The sequence below is a fragment of the Typopeltis vanoorti genome, chromosome 8 (assembly GCF_054136105.1).
Source record: "Typopeltis vanoorti isolate ZY-2024b chromosome 8, IOZ_Tvanoo_1.0, whole genome shotgun sequence".
NCBI lineage: Eukaryota > Metazoa > Arthropoda > Arachnida > Uropygi > Thelyphonidae > Typopeltis > Typopeltis vanoorti.
Genome location: NC_143556.1, coordinates 103386871 through 103400001, shown reverse-complemented (window position 1 = coordinate 103400001; position 13131 = coordinate 103386871). Strand labels below are relative to the sequence as shown.

Sequence of the window (13131 nt, the reverse complement as noted above, 5' to 3'; positions counted from 1 at the left end):
CGTTTTCTGGGAGGGCCCCGCCTGTTATCTCGAGACGGACTGGATTACATTCAGACTTGAGAGCACCGTTAGCTATTCTTTAAGGCGAAATTATCTTTTCTTATAATTACTTTAAAAGTGTTTTTAGTTGATGTAGATAATCAAATATTTGGAAGGAAAGGAAGAGAACCTTAGGCAATGACATTTTGGTCATGAGTGCTCTTATGAGATTAATTGTTTGATAGAATCGACGTATATTTAGGAATAAATGTGTATTTGGATATTTTTAATTATTCACAGCCATCTCTTGATAGAAGTAATTCTGATTGCCTCCTGTCTGAGAACAGGGAAGATGCATTTGATCTTCCTCTTCTCATGATAGCATAGTACGAGTATCCCTCACTTCTTGTAATTTCAAGAACAAATTAAACCACTTGAAAATGTTTCTTAGTTATATTAAAAAAAGACAACACTTCGGATCCACTCGGTTGTGCTTAAAACATGATTTTTATTTTAAAACATTTCATGAGCGAGTTATTTTAAAAGCGTAACAAGCAAGCGTCTTAAAAACATTCGAAGACAAGTTGGGGATTCTTGTCTTCTTCGTAGACAAAGCGGATTTTCCGGAAGTATGCGATTTTGAACGGATTTGAGATTAATAGCATTGGGAATGGTGTAGACACGATCAGCATTTCTTTGCATGAGTCACCAGGAGTTTGTAACTGAAGGTGTTATTTTCATTGCTCTGGTCGTCTGCTTTTATCTTCGCCAGAGTACGCAAGCAGTCGTTCACGTACTCTTCTTTTAAGCTCTGAGGGATGCGATCCACGAAAGGAGAAACGGCACACAAAGCATCTGTGATAAAAAAAAAAAAAAAAAATAAATAAATAAAACTTTAGTTTCTAATAATAAAAAGACTTTAGCTACTATACTAATTGCAAAAATATTTTCAAAAATAACAAAAAGTAAAAGCTTGTGTTTTAGTAATGATGCATCGGTTCAAAAACCAGACTGAAAATTTTCAAATAGGCGATTTTTTTTTTCTTTTCTAGTACTGTTTTGTACATCGTCCTCCTAACGACAGTGATTATCAATGTCCGCTAAAACATTGCTAATGAACAAGGCTGGATAACCTGCCTCCCTATGAAGTAGTACACGTATTGAGGAACAACAGCATGAAATACTTTATTAAAATTCTTGATTAAAAAAGTAAATATTTGCTTGCTTAAAGTTCTAACGAAGAACTTTTTTAAAGTAATTATTCGAACCCAGGTCTTTCCCTTTGGTGGGAAAGACCTGGGTTCGATTCCCGTTCTCAGGAACCTGGTCTTTTTCGACGAAAGGTAAGTTAGTCGGTCTCATACGAAGGTAGGATTTTCTCCTGGAAACTCTGGTTTTATCGTTCCCCAGAACAGGCAAATCAGCCCCTTGAACACACGCATCTACAGACAGGGCTAACCTCCTTATCCTCGTTACGGGTTGCCATGTCTAAGAATAACATCGACACCGCACAAGGTAGAAGAAGGATTAAGTAAAGTAAAATATGGTGAAAGTACGGAGCTTACAAGCAATGATTAACAACGTTAAGCATATTGCTTTAAATCCTTCATTAAGATTAACCGGAGATTTAAAGCAATGATACGAAAGTTCAAGGGAATGGCTGTTCCACTGATGAAGTCACGATGAGCTGTGCAAATCAGTACCAAGGGGAGAGAAAGAAACAAAAACCTCCCTCAGTGTTGCACCTTGTCTGTTCCTTGGAAATTGAGATTTATTTTTTATTTTCTGAATATTCCATAGCAGAACTGGGTGATGCAGACAAGATTATCCTTATTACACCCGAGGATCGTGCGCGAAGGAATCCGAAAGCCATCGATAAGATAGCGCGCTTTCAGATGATACAGGAGACGATTGTTGATATTCTTTATCAATTTTAAGAGGAATGACGAGTGGACCAGTGGGAAGACATTTTGATCGAAGATTTCAATTAAAATAGAAAATTGTGTGATGTTAAACAGAACAAGAGCGTTTGAAAGGGGATGCAGAAGTGCTTGTCATGCTCAAAAAAAATACGTTCTTCCTTCTTAAATCATGGACTAAGTTGGGTTCTTCCTAAGGACTCAGTTCATGACAAGCGAGTCATTGCTATACAGCTTGAGCTCCGGGCGCCCCCCTGATCTTCAGCGGTGTCGAATGACTGCATTAACTACCAGCTGTTAGTCAGAGCTTTGGTTTCCCAATTTGTTCTTTCAGTGATGTGGACAATTCAAAGTTTCACGGCATAATGATATTTATTGCAAGTAACCTCTCTCTTAGGCGACGAATAATCTTATATTTTGCAAAACGTTTAGATGACAACTTTATCATTTTTTGTTATAAAATCATAAACCTTGAATAAAGCAAAATGTTGATAGTAGTAAAATTATTCATAGAAAGCGTTATTTACCTCTTAGCATATCTACACTCGGAAAGGTAAATCCAAGGTCAATGGTCTCGCATACTTCAACTTTAAGATTTTTCGTTTCCATCAGTTCTGAAAATTCGAATGCTGGCTGCAAGGAGTGCTGAGTTGTTGGAACGAATTTGTCGACGTCCTAATTAGAGAAGGGGGAGACAAGAATTGTTCATTGATAGTTTGAAGGTAATGCACAGTATACATGTTTCAAATCGAGTTCCTTGAACTTAGTCTCACAAGAAACTGCTTCGTAAAATTGATGCGCTGATAAACTAATGCATGTTAAAAAAAGTGCGCGTTATGTGATAATGTTAAACAACGGTTGCAAAATTTAAATGTAGTTGCTATAGTTACTGTATATAAAAAAATAACTTCACAAATAAATCGTCATAAAAAACAATTTAAATAAATAAGGAAGTTAGAATTTTAAGAATTATATCAAGTAAAAATTAACATTAGTACGTAAGAAGTTTTTAAACTTAGTTTTAAAATATTTTAGTTTCAATTATATTCTAGATAAAAACGATACTTTATGATAAACTAAGGATATTTCATCATTCAGACATTGCCTTCTGATTTACTTTGGTTTTGGCTGGCCTGAATTAAATGCAGTGGATTCCGGTTAATCGGACCAGAACGCTTTGTTCCAATTAAGTGGCAACCCAATTATGCGAAATTTTATGGAAAAAGCTGAAATATCACAAAAAAAACTGTTAAAAATAGACACGATTTCAGTATACCTTTGCTAACCATGTTTTTATTTATATATAAAAAAAATAACAAATAAAAAAGTACACGTGCACCAGTATCCCTAAAGGGTTAATTGTTGCAATACGTAGATATCAAAGCATATTTTCCCTAACAATTATTTTGAGAAATTTATTTTTCTAATTGTCCATGTATTCTGATGTGTTCCCTTTCTAGACTGCAACTGAACAAAATCCGCACAGGTTATCTAATTCAAAAAAAAAAAAGATTACTTTCTTGCATAAAGTAGTCTTAATTCAGCAATTAATTTCTTGGCGTCCTGATTAGTCAGTCGCTTATGTTCAGGTGTGTCCTAGTTACTTTCCTCGTCTTCTGGGATCTTTAGGTGTTTTGTTGCAATATGTTCAACAGTTGCATCCTTCACAATCTTCATTTTCACTGTAACATTAAGGCTATTGCCAATCCATAAAGACGCTTTAATTTCTAGCGTGTTATAGTTCCAAAATGATTTAATTTTCGGTAATCACATCTGGCATTTCCTAGTCTGAATTCTTCAAACCACAATGAACAAAGCAGTTTTGAATGTTTCGCTGCTTATTTCTCGCCAGCTATCTACAACAAATTGTACTGCCTGTAAAATGGTAACCTTTCCACTGATTTCTTTTGCCGTTGAAGATTACGTCAGTAGGTTTTTTTTAATTGTTTCAAGAATGTAGTGTACCAACCTTCCGCGATACAATGTCTTCAATTTATTTTTTTATGATTTCCATGTCCAGTGGCTGTACCAGAAACTTGGTGTTAGCAGGAAGAAATTCGAGTTGAATGTTTTTCATACAATCTAATTGAGGATGTGTTGTCTAGTTGTCCAGAAGCAAAATTTTTCTTGAATTTCGTTGCAGTTCTGCATTCCAACTCAGCCAGTCCTGAAAGAGAATGGAAGTCATCCATACTTTCTTGTTGGCCACAGAACTGGCGAACTGTCCATTCTAAGCAGCCCTTTAAAGCATCGAGGATTGCGCTTTTACCAATAACCGACAGCTTCCGTTTGTCCCTCCCCGACATGTTACAGCAGCACAACACGGTGACCCGATTCATTGCATTTTTTGAACGTGACAGCGCTGGGTTATAGTTCAGGAAACAGTCTGATGTGGCACGGTGAAACAGACCTGTTTCGTCAGCATCATCGATTTCATCAGGACTAAACTTTGCAAGCAATTCGGCTAGTTTAGTCGATTTCCATTGTTCAGCACTCGCAGTATTAACCGTCCTTCTCACCATGTGCCATCTTAAATTTTATTTTATGTCTTGTTTTCCACTGCGATAACTAGCCATCTGTAGCTTTAAAACTCACATAGCCTAACTATCTAGCCAACTTTTCTGATTTGGTTTTTAACATTTGACTATTAAACGTCAGTTACAATAAAGAGGCATTGATCGAGAGTCTCCTCAATGTCTGGATCCTTGCCTTCTCGCATCCGTTTTTGGGATTTTTCCTGATGCTGATGTCCATTCTTCTCACAATTTGTTCTGCTGGCCTAACAAACATGTGATTATAGATTTTGGAACACACCGGTTACCTTTGCCAGCTGTCAATGACTGGTGTAAAACGATTGGCCTTTTTTAATTTTGTCAAGTAAGGCGATTTTATTGCTAACGTTAGATCTTTCCTTGGCATCTTGACAGGAGACCTTATAAAAACAAAAAATTAACTATCATACTTAATAAAAAATTATATTCTCTACCTAGCAGTCACTGTAAGTAGTTCGTTACACTCTCAAAATACGAGCGAGCTATCTAGTCTATCCCGGCGCTGAACACTAAGTAACTCACTACACGTGCACCATCTACAGGCTCTGTTCCGATAAAGCGACAAGGTGGCCCAAATAAGCGAAGTAACTTTGGATTATATTCTCGATTTGTTCCAAATAAACGGCTACATGCCCAATTAACTGGAATCGACTGTATTTACCAAGTTTTTAAAAACTGGTATTAATATATCGTATCTAATATTTGAAGTCTTAATGAAGACATTCATATTTTCAGTTTTATCAGCTGCTTGAAGCAAATGATATATACAATAAAATGCAGCGCGTGTTGGGGGGTGATTATATGAATGGAATAAAATCTTCATAGTAATAGATACTGCTTAGTCCTCTTCGTAACTCCACGATGCAGGTTATAAACAGTCGAATAAAAATTAGCCCGTAAATAAATCCGCACTTTCTTAATTAATGTGTAAATTTTTTCTAAGTTAATGATCAACTTACGCTGAGACGTCCATTTTGTGGACAGGATTTACTGAAGTAATATTCTTGGTCGGAGAGCTATCGCCTATTTAAAACCACCTAAAACGAGTCCCGAGCACGAATGATTCGGGACTCGTCCTAGGCTAGTTACTCTATTTTTTTCCCTTTCTCAACTGTGATCTGAAAGAAAGTAACAGAATATTTCAGTGTCAACCGATACATTTGCAGTCCTCAGAATAAATTTTTGCTCCGTCAGTGTTAGGAACAAGTCATTTCCGAGATTAAAGAATTTATCCTAAATCAATAATCTACTTTCTTTCGGATGATCAGGCAAATAATGAACTGAAAGGGTAGGAATTGTCCATAAATTATAACGTTCTCGAGGAAGAGGGAAACCCAGAAAAAAAATTATGTACAAATTGCTTTCAGAAATCTTTCACGAATCTCATAGTAAATTTACAGTTTAAAAACAATTTGTTCAGGAGCGAAAACGAAGTAACTTTCAGATCCTTATTCGATTGATGTTTAGTATTCAAAGACTAGATGTTACTAATTTCATTTTCTTAGTTTCGAAACTGTGTACCTTAATATTATCTGAGATCTCCAGGGAGTCAAGGCTCGTCGAGGGAGGCTGTAGACTACCCAACTCACCTATCAATACCTTCCCTTAAATTCATTCGCACTAGATGCACTCACTACCTTTAAGGGCAAATTATTCCACTCACTCACTGCTCTCTTGGAGAAAAACTTAGCTCTTACCCCTTTCTTGACTAAGAACAACCTTAACTTCCATGGATGCCCCATGTTCTCTCTCCCCGCCTTCCATATAACGAAAAATTTATCATTTGAAATGCTATAACACCCATTCAAAAGTTTATAGACCCCTATCATATCACCCCTCTTTCTCCTGTTAACCAGAGTCTGTAATCCACATACTCGCAATCTGTCCTCATAATCTAAATCCCATAACCCGGATATAATCTTTGTATCTCTTCTTTGCACCCTTTCCACAGCTTCTATATCCCCTTAATATAATATAACTAGAATAAACTTAAATATTAAAAAAAACTTAAAATACACTGCTCAAAGCAATTAGGGGATATTAAGATTATTTCATGCTAAAATGTGTAATTTGTTAAAATTTGTAATAAATATCGATTATTTAAAAACAATCTCATCAATTACACCCGATTATCCATAAGTGAGAAATATTTATTCATGTATAAAGTACCCAATAGTTAAAATTATTTGCAGATTTATAATTATCCGACAGAAACTAAAAATGTGCGCTAATTATTTTGAGCAGCGACTGGTTTTTTTTTTTTTTTTTTTTTTTGCATTTCAACAAAAAATAAATATATTTCTCATACCTTGATGGACCAGTGTTTCACTCAGGATTTCTCTATGAGTGCAGGTCACAAAGATGCCTCTAACGATCTCGAGCCTCTCTCTTCCATGTTATACCCATAGATTTCACTAGTGGATCTTCCTGCTTTTCTCTTTATTCTTGGTTGCCAGTTGAGTATTCTATATGTCCAGCTGTTATCCCTGAGTCTGGCTATGTCCTGCTATGACCTTCCCATCTCATCCTGCTTTCATATACTGCAGTTACCATATCCTTTATGCCTGATCTCTTTCTTAGTTCCGTGATTCTAACATGATATCTGCTGATGTTACAAATCCTGCGTTCTATCGCACGCTGAGTTATTCTGAGAGTCTCTTCTTTTCTTGTCGTGTTCCACGTTTCTGATCCATATGTGAGTGATTGTAGAATATCACTATTAAATAGTTTTACCTTCGGAGAGATGTCAAGATTTGGATCAGCAAGTGTTTCTTTTAGTCTGTTGAATGATAATCATTCATTCAACAGATAACCCTATTTGATCAACCTATATTTATAGATATAAAGAGAGGGGTCCATCAAGGCGATGTTATCAATACATAGGTGACTGTCACTTCTGTAGATGTTTTTGATCCATTTTGTTTATTCTAGATTCATTTCTAAGCCTACCTTACTGCTGTTTGTGTATACTTTTTCACCCATTTCTTCTAGGTCTTTTGGGTTGTGGGATATCAGTACTAGATCATCGGCAAACATAAGAATTTGTACCTTTTCACCATCCATGCTTATTCCTCCGTTTAGGTCTATTTTTTTCAGAATGTATTCTAAAGTGCTGGTAAATAGATTTAGGGAGATCACATCGCCTTGGCGGACCCCTCTCTTTATATCTATAAATATAGATTGATCAAATAGGGTTATTTGTGTAGTCTGATTTTTGTTAATTTCTTTTATCATGTGGATATAAGTAGGATCCACATTTATTGCCAGTAAGTCACTGATGACTGCATTGTGTTCTATGGTATCAAATGCTTTTTTAAAATCAATAAAGAGAAAACAGCGGGATTCGGTATTCTCTGCATTCCACAACCCATCCTATTATATAGGAATTTATATATAATATTTCTCATATTATATATAAATTTAAAACCACCTATGAAACATGTCGAATGGGCAGTTAGGATCCATATTTCTGGACTTCTAGGATAGTCTCCTTATATGAAAAAAGATAGAAAACGTAAAAAAAAAAATCAGCTAAGTATCGAAATGTTAATATACCACTTTGAAAAAAAAATACATATGTGGATACTGACAAATGGATCAGACCAATTTTGCTAAAATATTTGGGATATTTCGTTATAATATCCTGATTATTATGTAGTTGAACGATAGACGCCTTCAAGGTTGTATGCCGAAGTGATGGGGGGGGGGGGGGAGTTGACGAGCAACAACATGACAGCTACTTGTGAAAACAGTAAAAGCAGAATTGGCAGTGCACTCCTTAATGAGGAAATAAAAATTAATTAACCGATGTTTATCAGTAATTTACATCGTGTGTGGATTTTTCTAAGAGTGTAGTCTACCGAAATAAAAGAGAATTATTACGGGGGTGACGAAAGTGCAGACGAGCAAACTGTTGCTAGGTGAACTATCAGCTAATGAGAGGCCAAATGGGATGTGAATAGGGAAACCAATTTTCCTAAATAGTTTAATAACGATGGCTGAAGAACTGCATCGGAAACATAAAAAGCCGACCTTGAAATATCATTCAAGGTTAACTTTTGTATCCCCTGGGGCCTTTTTGCCCAGCAGTGCACTGCTGTTTAGCTCGATCGGTGGCCGACTATTTGACATTCACAACGAACACCGATGATGCGTATAAAACTTCTCAGAAAATTATAGGGATTTTCTTAATCTTTCCTACGATCCTCTGCTCAAACAGGGCGGAATCTCTACTAAAAAAAAAGGTATTCTATGGACTAATTCGTCAGTAGGCATGCATTTATTTAAAAAAAAATAAAGGCTAAAATATCATAAATATAATAACTGAATTGAAGTACAGTATATTCAAATAATGTTCACTCGTTTAGGATAAAATGCAAACTAATTTTAATTTACATGAATTTTTGGTTCTATGGCAAGTAATTCTTTGAGATAGGAATTATTAGTGTATAATTCCTAACTAAAATTGCAGGAAGCAGTTTATCTCGACTGCTACGTTTTTAGTAATATTCTGTTCTTTAATGTTTTTGTAGTTGGAAACCTAAAACAGTAATGGAAACATTAAATTTTACTTGATACGACGTCCATAACAGTGAATGGTGCAATTACATCATATTATTTAAATCCGACATTCTCCTTTGAGTAATTGATTAGCGTATTAGGGTTTCGCGTCTGACGCTGTTTGCTCCGTTCTCTGTCCGTGCAGTTAGCCTAGTGGCTTTGCAACCATATGCCTGGGGAAGGAGTGTCCTAGGTTCGATTCCCGTTGGTGACGTGAGGAGCTGAAGGATCTTCCTCAGCCATAGTCAAGTTAGCCGGTCTTGGGCGTGGACAGTAGGGTTTCTTCCGCTAGTTTATCTGGGGTTTTTCATCCCGCAAGTAGGCAAACCGGTCCCGTGAACACACACGGATTATAGTCAGGAATACTGACCCAGCTATAAGCCCGATTTGTCAGTTATGCCGGTTCCTGAGCTCGGATAAAATTTGAGGGAATGAGATAGTCCCGTACATTCCCCGTAAAGGGGATTCACGACTGTTGTTGTATCATCATACGATAATTAATTTGCTCCGTTCTCTTTCAACCAATGCTATGTTTGAAGAAAGAAAAAAAAATCCACGGTGAAAGATCGAAGCCAATTTCAAAATTGATTTCTTTGATTTTCAACAGCTAATTCATCTTGTAGAAACTAATTCACCTTCAGTAAGAGCCACTGAAAACTCTACAATGCGGGGGATGAGTAGAAACATTAATCATATATTAGTAGCGCATGTGCATAACGTAATTAGTTTGTATACTTAATTCATCTTGTTGGAAAAAAAAAAAAAAAATCCAAATAAAGATTTTATCTTACCTGCATGTATTGTTTCCACTTCTGCGTAGCAGCCATTTTTTCGTGCATCTCAAACACAGGGCATTGTGCAACGAACATCAGAAGACATTCCCCTCCAGTGGTTAGTAAGTCCGATATGTTATTCAATACAGCATTGTGGTTTTTGATCCAATGAAGGCAGTAGAAAGAGAAAATTTTGGTGAACCTCCCCCATTTATTTCGAAACTCTTGGATGTCTCCAGAGATATCCAGTACTTCATAGCCGATCTTGTTCTCCGAGTAGTTTTCACGTGCGAAATTTACCATTTCTTTGGACAAGTCGATGCCCACCAAGTAATGGAAACGCTGACAGGCTGGAGCAAGGATGCTCCGAGTGATGTTTCCGACACCGCATCCGATGTCTAGGACCACATCGGTGTCTGTAGCCTCACTAAGTGCTGGTCCGTAAGTTTGCAGAATCATTTTGGAGTCCCGAATTTGGAATGGGTTAGATTTCGAGTACAGATCTGGGTTATTCATTTTGGACTGTTTCTAGCTGAAATAGAAATTGGCATTCATTAGGAAATTATGCATTCAAGGTTTTAATGAAAAGTCATAGTCAATGTTTACTGTTAAGAAATGCAAAGAAGATTTTGCCAGTTTAAGTTGCAAATTCCTCTACCTCTCCGACAACATTTACCTATAAAAATAATTCTGTGTTCAACTCCAGAGAACGCCACAACTCACCCACATTGGGTCTCCAGACTGGACTTAAATTTATTTTCATAGCTACTAATCGCATTGTGGAGAAATATATATTTCTTATTACTGAAGAGTTTAGACTCTTTGCACTATGAACGCAAAGAGTAATAAAAGTATCGAAAACCTTCGGACAACTTTCGCTAGAAACGAAATAGTACACGAGTATTAAATTTCAGTTCTTGATACATCTCGCATCACTACGATAATGACCTTATTTTAGTTAACTAACAGACCTTTTGGCTTTGGAAATGATGCTTATTGTATATTTTGGAGTAACCATTTTATTTTGAGTCTTCTTTAATTTAATGTGAAGAACTTTCTTCTTCCATAAACAGCCATTTACGCTTCCGTTCTGCTTTTTTGTAGTGGAGTAACTTATGTCATGAGACAATGCTTTCTTAAAGAACCTACTTATTTAGGTTCTTGTTTTATTTTATAAAAGGCTTTGTTTACCAAAATGAGTTATTTCAACATTATCTGAACTCTGAAGCGGTGTTTCTGAAAGTAACGTTCCGCTCCAATATTCGAATTAAATAATTTTAGAAGAAATAAGATAGAATTCAAGATGCAAAAACACTGTTTTTTAAAATTTATTATAAGATGCATTTGAATACGAGAATTAAGTGAAATCAACACGAGGAGAAGATAATTATGCCAGCTAATAGCTTGTATTCTCGGATCAGTTTGTTATACCTGAGTGCATCTCAAATTTACAAGAGAATAGACTTTACCAACCTGTAATTTCCATAATAAAGTTTCAGATTTCTTTTGAGAGAAAAAAAAAAGTTTAGTTAGTTTTAAAATTTAAAAATTCGATAAAGTGCAAATAGCAATGTTACTGAATCGTCAAACCGAGCACCGTAATATTTTGAACTTGCATTGTGAAATTAAAATCACGAATAATATAAAGCGACACAAGATAAGCAAACTCTTTTTATACGTGATAAAAATAATAATTCTACCCTTCTTTGACATTAATATTATATCAATATTAATTATAAGAAATAGTAAATAAAATAATTTTCTCATTTTCTCACTTAATGCAATATTTTTATTATTAAATTAGTTTTAGTTTAAACACCATTTTTATTAAAAATGATATATATACAGTATATATATATATATATATATATATATATATATATATATATATATATATATATATATATCATTTTTTGAAACGTGGAAGAGAACAATCCAATATCCTTGGAGGGTAATGGATAGCAATGCTGTAGCCAGTGAAGTTCTAACTGAGGCTCGGCTATTGCTTGTTACCCTCCTGCCATGACCAGAGCTTTAATTGCTCAATACCACCTTATCCCTACACTGTCCTCTACAGATAACGGGGAATATGAAAAGCATTCTTGCTTCGCCCCTTTAAGCCAGTCCTTATAAGGACTATAAGAAACGTGGATGATGGTTTCAAATTGGTGGAGGAGGTGGGAATCGACCGTGAGATGCGGTGATTAATATATATATATATATATATATATATATATATATATATATATATACACACACACACACACACCCTTGGAGGGTAATGGATGGCAGTGCTGAAGCCAATGAAGTTCTGAGACTCGGCTATTGCTGTTACCCTCCTGCCATGATCAGAGCTTTATATAGCTCAATAACACCTTATCCCTACACTGCCCTCTACAGATAACTGGGAAGATGAAAAGCATGCATTCTTGCTTCGTCCCTTTAAGCCAGTCCTTATAAGGACTATAAGATATTGCATATATATTTTTCAAATGGAAAATACTGCATAAGGTTTTGATATTCTTCCTGTGTAAAATAATCGATTCCATAATAGAACCGCAGATACAAGTTTGATAATCATGCGGTTATTTAAATTTGCCTGTTCCCTTTCATCAAGGAAACAGTGTGATATTACTGTACAAGTTCATTAACAATAATCGCTGAAGTTGAGTTTAATGCACAGGTCGGAAATCACTGGAATGTTTAAACTTCTTCCAATCGCTGTTATCCCACATTTTATTACTGAAATCTTTAATCTCGACAAGTTATGGCTGGTACCAGATTTATTAGTATTCAGTGAATGCAACCGCGTTTTACTATTTAAACTGTTATTACATCGAGTAAAAACAAAGTAAATTTTTTACTACGATAAAGAGCCAAGAGGCTATTTTTTCCGGCGAAAAAGGGATTATTATAATCCCCCTTAACTTAAAGTAAATTTTTATTGATACGACATTCAAAAATGAGAAAACTTACCTTGGAAAGAATGAAGTTCGTAAACTTCGAAGGCTCTAATGTTAGCGTTCCGCAACCCACGAAGAACCAGCGGATGTGAAGCAAGAGGGAGGGATGGTATGATTCCTTTTATAAGTTGTGATGGCTGGATTACACATTAAAGACCAAGGGGAGTCTGTTGACTCCCATTGCTGAAGTATTTTCTATTTATGTCTTGGGAATTCAAAAAGGTCTACATCAATTTTTCATGAAGCTCAAAAGGAACGTTTGACAGAAGTCATCATCTGATTGGACAGCGAAGTGGCAGTCGCTCTGTTCTTACTGGCCCTTTAAAGGAACTTTATAAAGAACCTCCCATGTTGCGCAAACCCAGGAGCTACTACCGATTAATTC

At 35.8% G+C, this 13131-nt stretch overlaps 1 protein-coding gene across 1 annotated transcript; it reads right to left on the bottom strand.

Annotated features, from left to right (window-relative positions):
• Window positions 1-469: 469 nt before the first annotated feature.
• LOC150104245 (juvenile hormone acid O-methyltransferase-like) lies at window positions 470-12810 on the bottom strand. Its single transcript, XM_090396864.1, has 4 exons — window positions 12760-12810; window positions 9802-10315; window positions 2426-2573; window positions 470-834 (listed from the first exon to the last, which is right to left on the bottom strand). Exons 2-4 carry the CDS (start codon window positions 10297-10299, stop codon window positions 665-667), a joined length of 816 nt encoding a protein of 271 aa, XP_090252990.1. The 5' UTR covers window positions 10300-10315; window positions 12760-12810; the 3' UTR covers window positions 470-664.
• Window positions 12811-13131: the final 321 nt, after the last annotated feature.